The sequence below is a fragment of the Choloepus didactylus genome, chromosome 10, assembly GCF_015220235.1.
Source record: "Choloepus didactylus isolate mChoDid1 chromosome 10, mChoDid1.pri, whole genome shotgun sequence".
Lineage (NCBI taxonomy): Eukaryota > Metazoa > Chordata > Mammalia > Pilosa > Megalonychidae > Choloepus > Choloepus didactylus.
The window spans coordinates 12,960,023-12,976,431 of record NC_051316.1 but is presented as its reverse complement, the minus strand read 5'-3'; the positions used below and the strand labels follow the sequence as shown (position 1 = coordinate 12,976,431).

General features: G+C 40.0%; 1 protein-coding gene across 2 annotated transcripts in view; it reads right to left on the bottom strand.

Moving 5' to 3' along the window:
- MFSD14B (major facilitator superfamily domain containing 14B) overlaps positions 1 to 16,409 on the bottom strand; it is a 113,567-nt gene that overhangs the window by 39,318 nt on the left and 57,840 nt on the right. For both annotated transcript variants that reach the window (XM_037797220.1, XM_037797219.1), the window contains exon 3: positions 2,363 to 2,425. In XM_037797220.1, the coding sequence (XP_037653148.1) occupies positions 2,363 to 2,425 (63 nt within the window). The remainder of the gene's footprint in view (positions 1 to 2,362; positions 2,426 to 16,409) is intronic.

Genomic DNA, 16,409 nt, shown 5'->3' with positions numbered 1-16,409 from the left:
AAAATCTCTCACAGCAGCGAGACAGATCCCTACTTATATCCAGACACACACCCAAGTCCACAGGGACCCATGGCAGGACTCAAGCCACTGAGGAGTGTAATACAAAAGGCAGCAAGGAAAAGCTTCCAAAATAGAGGATAAGGGAGGTGTTCGAGTTTGCTAAACTGCCATTATGCAAAATACCAGAAATGGATTGGCTTTTATAAGAGGGATTTATTAGGTTACAAATTTAGTTCTAAGGCCATAAAAGTGTCCAAACTAAGGTATCACTTCTTTACTGAAGAAAGGCTGATGGAGTCTAGAATACCTCTGTTAGCTGGGAAGGCATGTGGTTAGAGTTTGCTGGTCCTTTGCTTCCAGGTTCTGGTTTCAAAATGCCTTTTAGGTTTTAGCGTATTGGAAAAGCTAGAAGAAGATACCTGAAACTGTCAAACTGCAACCCAGTAGCCATGATTTTTGAAGACTGTATAGCTATGTAGCTTACATGGTGTGACTGTGTAATTGCGAAAAACTTGTGGCTCACATTCCCTTTATTCAGTATATGGACAGATGAATAGAAAAATGGAAACAAAAATTAAATGAATAATAGGGAGGAAGAGGGGGATGGGATGTTTGGGGGGTTCTTTACTTGTATTTTTATTCTTTTTTTTCAGTAATGAAAATGTGCAAAAATTGATTATGATGATGAATGCACAACTATTTGATGGTACTGTGAACAACTGATTGTATACTGGATGATTGTAGGGTGTGTGAATATATCTCAATGAACTTAATTGAGAAAAAAAACTGAAAGAAGCAATTGACATCTCTACAATAATAGTGGGAGACTTCAACACACCACCCTCCTCAATAGATAGATCACCTGAACAGAGGATCAATAATGAAACAGAGAATCTGAATAATATGATAAATGTTAGGTCTATATAAATCTAACAGAAATAAATAACAACATTACACCTCAAAACAGCAGGATATACATTCTTCTCAAGTGCTCATGGAACATTCTCCAGCATAGACCATATGCTGGAGCACAAAATAGTCTTAATAAATTTAAAAAGATTGAAATTATACAAAGCATTTTCTCTGATCATAATGGAATGAAGGTGGAAATCAATAACTACCAGAGAACCAGAAAATTCATAGATATATGGAATTTGTACAACAAGTTCTAGAACAATCAATGGGTCAAAGAAGAAATTGCAAGAGAAATAAGTAAACATCATGAGATATATGAAAACGAGAACATAACATATCAAGATTTACAGGATACAGGACAAATGTTGCAAGATCTCACTAATATGAGCTACTTATATAAAGTCACAGACATAAAATATAGAACACAAGTTACTAGGATATAGAATGAGGCTAGAGTATGGAGAGCAATTGCTTAATACATGCAGTATTTTTAACTAGGTCAACTTAAACATTTGGAAATAGACAAAGGTGATGGTAGCATGTTAATTAACAGTGCTGAATTGTGGGTGAATGTGGTAGAAAGGGGAAGTTTAGAGTCATCTAAATCACTGAAGGAAAACCAGAGGTTAAAACATGGGAATTTATAACACAGTGTATCTTGTGGTGGATGATGACTGTGATTAACTATACAAATATAAAATAGTTCTTTCATGACTAGAACAAATATATGGCAATATTACAAAGAGTTAAAAGTAGAGAAGTATATGGGAAAAATTTACCTATTGCAAACTACTTAACAGTAATATCTTAATATTCTTTCATCAGCAGTAAGAAATGTACCACACCAATACTATGGGTCAATAATAGGGGGTGATTAGGGGAATGGAATGTTTTGGGTTTTCTTTTTATTTCTTTTTCTGAAGTAATGAAAATGTTTTAAAATTAATCATGATCAGTGTACAACTTTGTGATGATAATGTGAGCCATTGATTGTACAGCTTGGATGGTTTCTATGGTGTCTGAATATATCTCAAGAAAATTACATTAAAATATATATTCAACTAAATCATGATATTTCCTTCTTTCCCAATCTCAAAGTCTCAATCTAAAAAGAAGACAGCAGCTTTTTTAACTCCATTCAGTTAAAAAGCAGAGCAATTAGAAGTTAAAGTAGTCAAACCCATTTAAAAAGAGCTGTGCATATCTTAAAAAAAATGAAGTAGAGCATATTAAGTATTCACACTGCTTTTATCAGTATGCATTCCATGACCTACAGATTTGTATTGTGCTTAGTTTGGAATTTGGTAATGCAGCTAAGAATCTAGATGAAGGTTTCCAGAATAAACAGTAATTGTTCCCCCAAGTTTCACTTAAACCTCCAGAAATAATTTACTAACAATTCCTAGCTTTAGTTCATTGCAAACCACACACAAAAAATTGTTCTTACCTTTACACCTTGAATTAGACCATTCATGAGGAATGTGTGTTGTGGAAATGTTTCATGTAGAACCTACAAAAAGCAAAGAAACATCAGGACAAATTCAAAATCAAATTAAAGGGGAAGATTTCTGCCTTTAATAAAGGCAGATAAAATAAATAAGATCAGCCTTATAATGAAAATTTTAAAATATGAACAAAATATGAAAAATATCTTAAAAGGATGAAAAGCTAACAAGATAGTAAGGCAAGAATCTAAAATAAGATAAAAATCTGAACTGGTAAACCTAGCACCCAAAATTGCTTCTGCCACAAAAGCAACTACAGCAAAAATAAGTTATTGATTGACTACCCATCTCAACCACCACCAATCTTAACCTCACACACCAAACTCAGGTATGGATTGGGCCTGTGGCCCAGCTTCATTCACCAAGGAAGCCCAGAAAACCTCAAGCTTTGAATTTGGATTACAGAGATGCCAGACTCTTAGCACCTGCAGATGCCTACTAGGAAAATGTCAAAATCACCTCTGAAGAGACCATCATGTAGACCTCAAATTGATTATACATATATTCCTTCAAATACGGTGACCAGCACACAATCAAAGAAAACCAGATACACAAAGAAATAAGATAACATGAGCATAAAAGAGCAAAAAACACATACACAAACACACAAAACAATCAAGCAAAAAAAAAAAAAAAGAAAAGAAAAACAAAAAACCCCACGAAAGCCAGAAATAGACTATCAAGGATTTCACTTTTCTGGATTTAACCAAAATTTTAAAATGAATATGCTTAGTATGTTCCAAGATATAGAAGACAAGATTGAAACTCTTGAACTAGAAATTGTACAAAAAGTATACAGCAGATCTAAAAAAGAAAAAGAAACTCCATTATGGAAAAAAAATATATTAACTTTCATTAGGAAATCAATGAGCTTGTTTAACAGAACATTAGACACAGCTGAAGGGAGAATTAGTGAACTGAAAATATGTCAGAATATAAATAGAATGCAGCATGGAGAGACAAAAAGATAGAACATAGAAGAGAATAAGAGAAACAGATGATCCAATAGGAACACATGAGGGAAGTTCAATTAAACTTGTCCTTTAAGGAGACTGAGGCAGAGACAATGTTTCAGGAGACAAGGACTGAGAATATACCAGAACTGATGAAAGATATCAACCTAGAGATTAAAGCAGACTAACAAATCCTAACTGGTATAAAAAGAAATCCACACTCACACATAATCAAATTAAAATTGTTGAAAGCCAAAGGCAAAGAAGTCAGAGGCAAAAATACTTATTCTCTTCGAACAAGCAAGTTACCCTAGTAGAAGACTCCTTAACAGCACCACTGGAATCCAGACAAGGAGCATACTAACATCAATATCATGAGGAAAACAAAACAACTTCTAAGCTAAAATATTATACCCAGCTAAAGTGTCCTTCAAGCAAAAACTGCACGAGTTCACTACCTTACTGACAGGATTGTATATATTATGTCCCCCAGGAAAAGCCATGTTCTTTGATGTAATCTTGTGTGGGCAGACGCATCAGTGTTAACTGTATTGTAATTCTTTGAGTGTTTCCATGCAGATGTGCCCCACCCAACTGTGGGTGATGACTCTGGATAGTTTCCGTGGAGGTGTAGCCCCGCCCATTCAGCATGGGGCTTGATTAGTTTACTAGAGCACTATATAAGCTCAGACAGAAGGAGCGAGCTTGCTACACCCAAGAGGGACACTTTGAAGAATGCACAGGAGTTGAGAGAGGAGTTGCAGATGAGAGACAGTTTGAAGACAGCCACTGAAAGTAGACTCTTGCTCTGGAGAAGCTAAGAGAGGACAAATGCTCCAAGAGCAACTGAGAGTGACATTTTGAAGAGGAGCTGCAGCCTAGAGAGGAACGTCCTGGGAGAAAGCCATTTTGAAACCAGAACTTGGAGCAGACACCAGCCACATGCCTTCCCAGCTAACAGAGGTTTTCTGGACAACAGTGGCCATCCTCCAGTGAAGGTACCCAATTGTTGTTGCGCTACCTTGGATACTTTATGGCTTTGAGACTGTAACTGTGCAACCAAATAAACTCCCCTTATAAAAGCCAATCCGGACGAGAAAACTAAGATGGCATCTAGGCGAGACAGGGCAAAAAAACACCTCCATAAAAAATACTAGATAAAAACTAGAAAGCAACCCAGAATACCAGTTACAGCAATGCGCCAGCTGGACAAGTTCTGATAGTTCCACAGGGGCTGTATACTTGGTGAAACCAGGAGTCTGCATTCTGAAACGAGTGAGTAAGCTTGCTGGAAGACCCGCAGCCACACGGCGGTCTGGGAAACCCAGGGCTTGGTGTTTGGAGAGCAACTGGCTCTTTTTTTAAAAAAAAAGGGAAAAACCCAGGAGCGGCTGCAGTTGCGATAGTGGGAACCACGCAGTAAAACACAGCAAGAGGGGGCTGGGCCAGCCTCTCAGTGTCTGGCCTGGAAGACAGTCCACTGCATATACCCTCAGGGCCCAGGGAATGGAGGGGAGAGCCAGAAGCTGAAAGAAACTCCGCAGCTTGCAGCTGGCTCCCCGGAGGACTGGATGAACTCCTGCCCGGGGTCATGCCCACAGCGCAGAGCCCTGCCAGTTGTCCCGGAGCTGGGAAGGAGGAACTGTGCGAGGAGGGGGGGGTTGAGATGCCCCATTCTGCCATCTTTGCATCAGGCTGGGAGCACTCCTGCACGGTCTGGTGGCCTGGGGCTTCCCTTGAGGGATGGCGCGCACTGGTGACGTAGCAGGCATTCCCTCGGCAGAGGTCCTGGAGGATCGCGGCTGGGCGGGGGGACCCGCTCGGAGAACCCAGGGGCACTACACCAAGTCTGGTGGTTTGTGGGACAGCGAGAGAGAGGGTCTGGGGCTGAAATGAAATGAAGGCTTAGACTCTTGCGGCGGCCTTGAATCTCCGGGAACCTGGGGGATTTGAATATTAAAGCTGCCCTTCCTCCCTGGCCACCCGTACACACGCCTCACATTCAGGGCAGAAGGCTCCAGCAACGCACCCAAACTGAGTTCTCCAACTGATCCCCACAAGAATCATTTCCTCACACACCGCGGGGACAAGGTGGAAAACTGACTTGAGGGGTATAGGTGACTCACAGATGCCATCCGCTGGTTAGTTAGAGAAAGTATACATCACCAAACTGTGTTTCTGAAAAATTAGATAGGGTTCTTTTAAGTTGTAAAAAAAAGATACCAATCAAGCAAAGCAAATGCCAAGAGGCCAAAAACAACAGAAAATCTTAATGCATATGATAAAACCAGATGATATGGAGAATTCATCTCCAAAGACACAAATCAAGATATCAGAAGAGACACAGTACCTGGCACAATTAATCAAAGAACTATAATCGAGGAACGAAAACATGGCAAAGGATTTAAAGGACGTCAAGAAGACCATGGCCCAGGATATAATCGACATAAAGAAGACGCTAGAAGAGCATAAAGAGGACATTGCAAGAGTAAATTAAAAAGATAGAAGATCTCATGGAAATAAAAGAAACTGTTGGCCAAATTAAAAAGACTCTGGATATTCACAATACAAGATTAGAGGAAGCTGAACAACGTCTCAGTGTCCTAGAAGTCCAAAGAACAGAAAATGAAAGACCAAAAGAAAAAATGGAGAAAAACATCAAAAAAATCGAAATGCATCTCAGGGATACGATAAATAAAATAAAACGTCCAAACTTAAGACTCATTGGTGTCCCAGAAGGGGAAGAGAAGGGTAAAGGTCTAGAAAGAGTATTCAAAGAAATTGTTGGGGAAAACTTCCCCAACCTTTTACACAATCTAAATACTCAAAGCATAAATGCCCAGCGAACTCCAAATAGAATAAATCGAAATAAACCCACTCCGAGACATATTCTGATCAGACTCCCAAAGACTGAAGAGAAGGAGCAAGTTCTGAAAGCAGCAAGAGAAAAGCAATTGAACACATAAAAAGGAAACAACATAAGACTAAGTTGTGACTACTCAGCGGCCACCATGGAGGCGAGAAGGCAGTGGCATGATATATTTAAAATTCTGAGAGAGAAAAATTTCCAACCAAGAATACTTTATCCAGCAAAACTCTCCTTCAAATTTGAGGGAGGGCTTAAATTTTTCACAGACAAACAAATGCTGGGAGAGTTTGCCAATAAAAGACCTGCCCTACTTCAGATACTAAAGGGAGCCCTACTAACAAAGAAACAAAGAAAGGAGAAAGAGATATAGAGAATTTTGACAGACATATATAGTACCTTACATCCCAAATCACCAGGACACTCATTTTTCTCTAGGGATCACGGATCTTTCTCCAGAAGGGATCATAAGCTGGGACATAAAACAAGCCTCAAGAGATTAAAAAAAAAAAAAACCTGAATATACTCAAAGCACATTCTCCAACCACAATGGAATACAAATAGAAGTCAATAATTTTTGAACTGTAACTCCACTATTTACTTCCTACATGATATAAAATACACAAACTCTAATGACAAATCAGTGGTTTGGAACTCAATGTAAAATATATAATTTAGGTAACTATATAAAGGTGGGGGGATGGAGGAGTATAAGAACATAGTTTATGTGTCCTATTGAAGTGTAGGTGGTATCAAAGAAAAACAAGATTGGTATGGATTTAAGAGGTTAATTTTCGGCCCCACAGTAAACACAAAGAAATTACCAGAGAATATACCCATAGAGATGAAAAGTAGAGTATGGGTAAAGAGAAATGGGGGAAGGGGCAATGGGGAGTTAAAAAATGAGCGTAGGGTTGCTGTTTGAGGTGAAGGGAAATTTCTAGTAATGGACGGTGGGAAAGAGCATTACAACATTCTAAATGTGATTAATCCCAGTAATGGGAGGCTAAGGAGGGGGTGGAATGGGAAGATTTAGGCTGTATATATGTTTCCACAACTGAAAAAAAAAAAAGACAGTCTAAATAGATGACAATTGAATGCCAAGGATGAACTTGAATGGGATTGGAGGATGGAGGACAGGAGGCTCAAAGGGACACAATTGAGACATAAGGAAAAGGAAATACAGAATGTGAGCTTTGTATCATTCTTGATCTCTTGTACTTCTTAGCTGTGCTTAATGAGACTGCGTAAAAGAAATGTTCTTGTTCATGGGAAGTGTATACATGAATTATAGTGTATGTTCAAGGATGTGTGCAGCTAGCTCTCATATGTTCAGAAGACAGAGCAATAGATGATGGATGATAGCGAGGGAGGGAGGGAAAGAAATAGCGATGTGACAGCACATTAAAGTTGGTGGATTGGGCTATCGGGGGAGGGGGGTCAGGGTATGATGGAATTCTGTGTATGGGGTTAGTATTGTTTTTGCAACTGTTCCTATAACTTTGAATTTATTTCAAAAAAAAAAGAAAAAAAAAGCTAATCCATGTCTGGTGTTTTGTATCCCAGCAGCACCAGCAAACTAGAAAACTTACTAACTTCAAAATGAAAGAAGAAAAAAATATATATATGAAAAGAAGGAAAATATCCAGATGTAAGGTTAGAGATGCAAAATGAAAAATGAGAAAAAAAGGTAAATATAAATGAATACTGATGCTACAAAACAATAAAGTGTCTGTTGAGTTTTAATTGTACAAGATTAAAATGCCTCACAATATTAGCACAAATTAGGCAAATGAACTTCAAGTATTATAGGGTCTTTTATTACGCTGGATGAGGGTAAAGATATTATTATTAGACTTTCATAAGTTTACATGTTGTGATACCATGGTAACCACTAAAATAACAAGAATAGAATAGAAAACTTCCAATCCAAAAAGAGAGCAATATAATGATAAAAACTACCAATTCAAAAGATGGCAACAAGAAAAGAAAAACTAAGATGTGTGGTACTAAGTAAAAAATAATATGGTAATTGAATTTAAAAAGACTACATCAGTTAAAAGACACAGAAATGTTCTCTATAACAAAATTTGGGGAAGGATGTAGACCCTTAGGATCTCTTATACACTGCCAGTGGGAATCTGAATCAGCAAATGTACTTTGAAAAAATAATTTAGAAAAATCTTATCAAACTGAGCTTTTGCATACCTATGGTACAAAACCCCAAAAGAAAATCATGCACATAAACACAGGATATGTACGAGAAGTTTATAGCAGCAGTGTTCAAACAATGAAGAAACTGCAAACTCAAATACCCTTCAACAGGAGAATGGAAAAATGAACTGTGTTAAAATTGCACAACAGAAAAAAAGCAGGTCCCAGAAGAGTGTGAGTATTACACCGAGGATAACCTTTTTATAAGTTCAAAAACAGCCAAAGTTAAATAATAAATTATATATATGCATATGTGCTTATGTATATAATAATAAACAGTAAAACTATAAAATAAAAATAAAGTAAATGATAAAACGCAAAATTCACAACTGTGGTTACCTCATGTATGGGGAGGGGAGAGTAGGGGAAAGGGATAGGCAAAAAAGACATGGTAGATATACATTGTTGTCAATGCTCCACTATTTGGGTAGAGTATGGCTTAACAGGTAGTCAACACATCAAGAAATAAAAAAGCTTTTTAAAAATTTAAATAAAATAAGAGGACCATGGATAGACCCATGGTATTTATGTATCAAGTACCAAATGTTATCATTAATCTAACTCTATGCAACTATGAATTACAAAAAAGGTGGAAGGGGTAGATAATATAGATAGAGCAACTGTCCCTCACTTTTAGACAGGCAATAACAAAATGTTTCATCTCCATAGCTTTAAAAAAATGAAATCAAAACCCATTCAAGGAGAGTATTTCCAGCCTTTCTCTTAACAAGATTTTAAAGGTTTAGAAAAATTTTGTCATCTCCTAAGTGGCATTTGAACTCTATCTGCTTGTACTGAAGACACAGAAAAATACAGAACACCAAATACCACAAACAGAAAACAATCACATTTCTCACAAAAATCTTTCCAAAATAACAGATTTCATTGCATAAAGATACACACAAATTTTCTTTGGAAAAAAAAAAAAAAAGGAAAGAAAATCAAGATTAGAACTAGTCAATAAATTAAGGTATCACATGCATCACAAAAATGTGAAAATAACAAAAAACAAGTCAGCATATTTTTAAAAATGCTTCCCTAAATCTCAGTATGCCAGTTATTTATCCACTGTGTTTTAGCCCAACCCTCTCCCTTCTACACTTTACTCTGTCAAACCAAGGCTGAGAGCTTACAGACATTTTTCAGACTCCTCTGGCCATTGGCTTCCTCTTAGATTCTGCCAATGGAAAATTAGAGAGTTGGAAGAGTCCTTATGAACACTGCTCCAATAACTCCAGGACAGCCCTCTTGCTATCACATGGGACACAAATATCTTCCTGTTTTTTGCCCACTCAGAAAGGTCTATCCACATACCTCTTCCCCAGACTCCTTTGTCACCAATTTTCCAATCATATTCCTTTCATGTCCCTGACCATCCAGCCATATGATTAGCAACAGCCCATGAATCAGTATACAAACGCACCTCAGGCCAGTTCTTCTTCTAAGCAAAATGAATAACCAGGTGCACTGCTCAACGTTCTGCCCACTGGGAGGATTTCCCCTCACCACTGTCCTTCAGGGACATCCCAGAAAGGGGCTGCAGTGCTGCAGCTGTCCACTTTCAGGTGGTGCCTGCATATCATACAGAACAATCTGTAAAACAGGCCCAAGTTTTCTCTTCCTCAGTCAACCAATTGTAAGGAACTCCCCAATAGGCCAAAGCTGTGGGCTAGGAAAGAGAAGGTAAGTGGAAAGAGTGGAGGCCATGGGCATTTGGGCCACTTCCTCATGTAACTTACTTGTGCCTTCAGGACCTGCTCAAGCTCTATCTCATATATACCATTTCCATTTTATCATGGAATGGTGCTGTGCACATCCAACTTTATGGCTTGTTGGGTTGGACAACACTCAGCTCATGATAGGTAACTCGTGTCTTGTGGTAACTTGGTGGCCCATGGTTAAGTGTTCTGTCTCTACTAAGGCCCAATAGCAGATCAAAAGCTGTTTCTCAAATGCAGAGTAGTTATCTGCAGAGGATGGTTAAGGCTTTACTCCAAAATCCTAAGGGCCTGCCTTATGATCCTCCAGTAGGAGCCTGCCAAAGTCTCCAAACCACATCTGTATTTGCCACTGACACTTCCAGTACCATTGGATCAGCTGGGTCATATGGTCCAAGAGGCAGAGCAGCTTACAGCAGCCTGGACCTGCTGCAGAGCCTCATCTTGTTCTAGTCCCTACTCAAAACTAGAAGCTTTTCTGGTCACTTAGTAAATGGGCTGGAGTAGCACACCCAAATGAGGAATGTGTTGTCTTCAAAATCCAAAGACCCCAACTAGGTGTTGTGCCTCCTTTTTGGTTGTGGGAGGAGCCAGATGCAACAGCTTATCCTTCACCTTAGAAGGGATATCTTGACATACCCCACACCACTGGAAAACTAGAAACTTTACTGAGGTGGAAGGCCCCTGTATTTTTGTTGGATTTCTCTCCCATCCTCTGTGATGCAGATACCTTACCAACAAATCTAGAGTAGTTGCTACTTCTTGCTCACTAGGTCCAATCAACATGATATCCTCAATATAATGGAGCAGTGTGATGTCTTGTGGGAGGGAGTAATGATCAAGATCCCTGCGGACAATACTATGACATAGGGCTAGAGAGTTGATATAACCCTGAGGTAGTACAGTGAAGGTATACTGCTGGCCTTGCCAGCTGAATGCAAATCCTTTCTGGTGGTCCTTACTAACAGCTATTGAGAAAAAAACATTTGCCATATCAATAGTTGCATATCAGATACCAGGGCTTGTCTTGATTTGGTCAAGCAATGATACGACATCTGGAACAGCAGCTACAATTGGAGTCACCACCTGGTTAAGCTTACGATAATCCACTGTCATCCTCCAAGACCCATCTGTTTTCTGCACAGGCCAAATAGGAGAGTTGAATGGGATGTGGTGGGAACAACTACCCCTGCATCCTTCAAGTCCTTAACAGTGGCATTAATCTCTGCAATGCCTCCAAGAGTCCAGTATTGCTTCCAGTTTACTATTTTGCTAGGCAGAGGTAGTTCTAGTGGCTTCCACTAGGCCTTTCCTACCATAATAGCCCTAACACCATGAGTCAGGGAACCAATGTGAGGATTCTGCCAGTTGCTGAGTATGTCTATTCCAATTATGCATTCTGGTACAGGGGAAATAAGCACAGAATGGGTCCAGGGACCCACTGGACCCATTGTGAGATGGACCTGAGCTAAAACTCCATCGATCACCTGACCTCCATAAGCCCAAACTCTGACTGGTGGACCAGAGTGATGTTTTGGGTCTCCTGGAATTAATGTCATTTCTAAACCAGTGCCTAATAATCTCCCAAATATCTGACCATTTCCTTTTCCCCAATGTACAGATACCATGGGAAAAGGCCATAGATCCCCCTGGGGAAGGCTGGGAGGAAGAGTAACAATATACATTTTTGGCAGTGTAACAGGGTACGTCCCCAAGGATGCCTGGCCTTCCCCTCATTCAAGGGGCTCTGCGTCTATAAACTGTCTCAAGTCAAGGAAATTAATTAAGAGTCCTTGACTCTTTTTGTAATTCATGGTAGATTTCTGTTCACTTGGCCTAAAATTCTTCTGCTTATACAGCTCTAACAAGAATTTAGTAGACTACCCATCAATTTTACTGCTAGTTACTCCATGATTTACTAGCCAACACCATAAGTCTCTGCGAGTGATTATTTTGACTGCTGCTGTGAGCCCTTTTTCCATTATGGTAGCCAAGCCCACCTTGTCTTTGATGATTTAACTGCAGCCACATGGCTTCTGCCAACTTGGGATCCAATTATCCCCATTGTTTTTAAGGAATCCAGCTCAGCGACAGCAGTTCCCACAGTAATATCTGACCTACAGAGAAGGGTGACTACAGAGCTCTTCAGGGATGATAAAGCTAGTCTCACAAATTTATTCCTCAGTCCTGGTAAAAGGCATGTCCTATGGACATTCCAGGGGTCTGAAAACAGGTCTTCCATGATAAATCCACTCTAACACTCCAATCTCTCTAAGCCTTTGAATCCCGTCCTCTACATTATACCACAGCAGTTCTGGCATTTCGATGTCAGGTAATGCTGGCCACCTTTTGATCCACATTTCAGCTAACCAACCAAGCAAACTGTTAACAACCTTTCTAATCCCTTGAGCTACAACACTGAATGCAGAATCTCTGCTTAATGGGTCCATATCAATAAACTAAGCCTGATCCAACTTTATATTCCTTCCACCTTATCCCATTACTTTAATATCCATTCCAACACATATTCCCAATTTCTACCTATATAAATTGGAAAAGTCATGCAGTTCTTTTGGCATATAGCATAGTTCCTCATGAGTCACTTTGTACATCACCCTTCGGGGCCTGTTGGGACTTTGGTTATACGTCTTGAAGCAAAGACTGGTGTTGGGGGTGGATCTTGAAAAGAATTAGAAGTATCCCTCAAGCCGTTTACCTCAGGGCATTCCATTGCAGTTTCATCTCCTGAAACAAGATTAATCTCTCCAGACAGAGGAGTGAAGGCTGTTTCTTGAGGGTAGGTGATTACAGGTTTAGCAGGCACTGACAGGTTAATCTCTTTAGGTGGAGCTTGGCTGGAAGGCTCCTCAGGGCAGACTGGAGGTTGGGAAGCTATTTCCTCAAAGCAGGCTGGAGGCTGGGTACCTGTCTCCTCAGGGCAGACTCCAGGTGGGGGTGGCTGTTTCCTCAGGGCAGACTTGAGGTGGGAGGGGCTGTTTCCTCAGGGCAGACTACTGCAGATATATCTAGCAAAGACTCAGCAGAATCCCGGGAGCCAGCCAAGGGCCAGTGACAGAAACAGATCCTTCTGGGAACAGACAAGGTTTGAGCATCTCAGGCCTGCTGAGTTAAACCTTTTCTGTACAGGATTAAGAGAAAATCTTATAGAGTCCTACAATGACATACTGGACAGCAATGAAATGTTGCTACATACAACACAGGTGGATCTCATAAACCTACTAAGCTAAAAAAAAAGCCAGATAACAAAGAATACACACTGTGTGATTTCACTTATATAAAATTAACCACATACAGAGAACTAACCTGTCATGTTGGAAAGCAGGATAAAAATTACTTATGGCTGTTGGGAGATAGGAGGGATTGTACTGACTGGGAAGAGGCTCAAGTAGCGCTGGATATACGGGTGTGTTTACTTTGTGAACATTCACTGATCTGCGTATTTATGATTTGCTCATCTTTCTGAACATGTTATGCTTCAGTTACATGTTTACACAAAAACAGAGAGGATCCAAGATGGCGGCATAGAGAGGAGTAGAAACTAGTTAGTCCCCCTGGAACAACTAATAAAAAACCAGGAACAACTAGTAAACAATCCGGAATAACTGCAGGGGGACAAACGTGACCATCCACTCATCATACACCAACCTGAATTGGGAAGAATGCCCAAGATCACAGCAAAAAATCTGTAAAACTGTGGATCCAAGCCAGGAGACCCCTCCCCCACAGTCCGAGCTACAAAGCCTCATGGTGTTAGAGAGGAGCTCTCTCCCAGCAAGCGGATATAGCTCAGTTGAGCTCCAACTGGGATTTTAATTAGCAAGTATGAACCACTCACTACAAGCTATGAATCCCCAACAAGCAGACAGAGGCTTTGGGTGATGACTGACCTTGGAGAGCCGGAGGGTCACCACGGACTAGCCCTGAAAGGAACTTTCTGTCCCTGTTTGGCTCAGTGAAGAAAATCTCAGCCATTTTCAGTTCCCAGTGCTCTGACCCAGACAAGGGTGGAGACAGCACAGGCAGAGAGACCGATGAAATGCTAATGACCTCTCCCTAGGGGGTCTATCTTCTCTAAGAGAAAAGGGGTGGGGCCCAGCTCTACTACCTGCCTTCCATTCAGAACCAGACCCCAGAGCCTGGGGGAAAACAGCCACTGGCCATATCTCCTTACACCAGTCTGGAATTACAGGCTGACAGGTACCACCTGCTGGGCAGAAAAGCACAGTGACCTGAGGCAGTTTTTTAAGACACACCCTCAGGGAAACTGGATACTGAATATGTCTTCCTTCTGGGGCCTGAGCCTATTCTGCTCTGGGAAAACCTGATTGGGGTAACCAAGGAAAACATGCCTAGACAACAGAAAACTACAACCTACACTAAGAAAAACGACGTTATGGCCCAATCAAAGGAACAAACTTACATTTCAACTGAGATACAGGAATTGAAACAACTAATAATAAGTCAATTCAAAAGTTTAGGGAAGATATGGTGAAAGAGATGAACCAGATTATGGAAACACTGGGCGTACATAAGGTAGAAATTGAAAGTTTGAAAAACCAACAGGCAGAATCTATGGAAATGAAAGGCACAACGCAAGAGATGAAAGACACAATGGAAACAGACAACAGCAGATCTCAAGAGGCAGAAGAAAACACTCAGGAACTGGAGAACAAGGAACCTAAAAGCTACACACAAAAGAACAGATAGAGAAAAGAATGGAAAACTACGAGCAATGTCTCCGGGAACTTAGAGTCAAAACGAAAAGCAAGAATGTTCGTATCGCTGGTGTCCCAGAAGGAGAAAAGAAGGGAAAAGCGGCAGAAGAAATAATAGAGCAAATAATCAATGAAAATTTCCCATCTCTTATGAAAGACATAAAATTATGGAACCAAGAAGTGCAGTGTACCCCAAACAGAATAGATCTGAATAAGCCTACGCCAAGACACTTCATAATCAGACTATCGAATGTCAAAGATGAAGAGAGAATCCTGAAAGCAGCAAGAGAAAAGCAATCCATCACATACAAAGGAAGCTTGATAAGACTATGTGCCAATTTGTCAACAGAAACCATGGAGGCAAGAAGAAAGTGGGGTGATATACTTAAGATACTGAAAGAGAAAAACCACCAACCAAGAATACTATATCCGGCAAAACTATCCTTCAAATATGAGGGACAGCTTAAAATATTCTCTGACAGAAAATGACAGAGTTTGTGAACAAAATACCTGCTCTACAGGAAACACTAAAGGAAGCACTGCAGACAGAAAGGAAAAGACAGGAGTGAGAGGTTTGGAAAACAATTTTGGGAGATAGTAGCACAGCAATGTAAGTACACTGAACAAAGGTGACTGTGAATATGGTAGAAAGAGGAAGGCTGGGACCATGTGGGACACCAGAACAAAGGATGAACGATAAAGACTGGGACTGTGTAACTCGGGGAAACCTAGGGTGCTCAACGATTGTAATAAAAGGTACAAATATGCTTTTACATGAGGTAGAACAAATGAATGTCAACATTGCAAGGTGTTAAAAATAGGGTGGGACTGGGGAGAAAATAAAATCAATGCAAACTAGAGACTATAACTAACAGAAACACTGTATTATGCTTCCTTTAATATAACAAAGGCAATATACCAAAGCTAAATGCATATGGGGGGGTAACAGGGGAAGGGTATGGGACTCCTGGCATGGTGATGTTGTCTGACTCTTTATTCTACTTTAGGTTAATGTTATCTTTCCTTTCGTCATTTTCTAGCTATCGAGTTTTGTTTTTTGTTTATTTGATTGTTTTTCTCTCTGTCTCTTTTCTTTTTCTTTTGCCTCTCTGCCTTCTTTGACTCTTCCTCTGTCTTTGTGGAAGAAATGGAGATGTCCTTATATAGATGGTGGCGATGGTGCTGAATACATAAATACGTGATTAAAAGGGAAACAACGATTGTTTACTTGCGACGGAATGTATGGTGTGTGAACAAAACCATCTTAAAAGAAAAGGGTTGATGAAGAAACCCTGAGGGCACTATATTGAGTGAAATAAGACAGAAACATAAAGGCAAGTATTGCAGGGTCTCACTGATATAAACTGATTATAATATGTAAACTCATAGACACGAAATATAAGTTACCAGAATATAGAATGAGGCTAAAGAATGGGGAGCTGTTGCTTATTATGAGCAGAATATGTTCAACTAGTGTGAACTTAAATGTTTGGAAATGGACA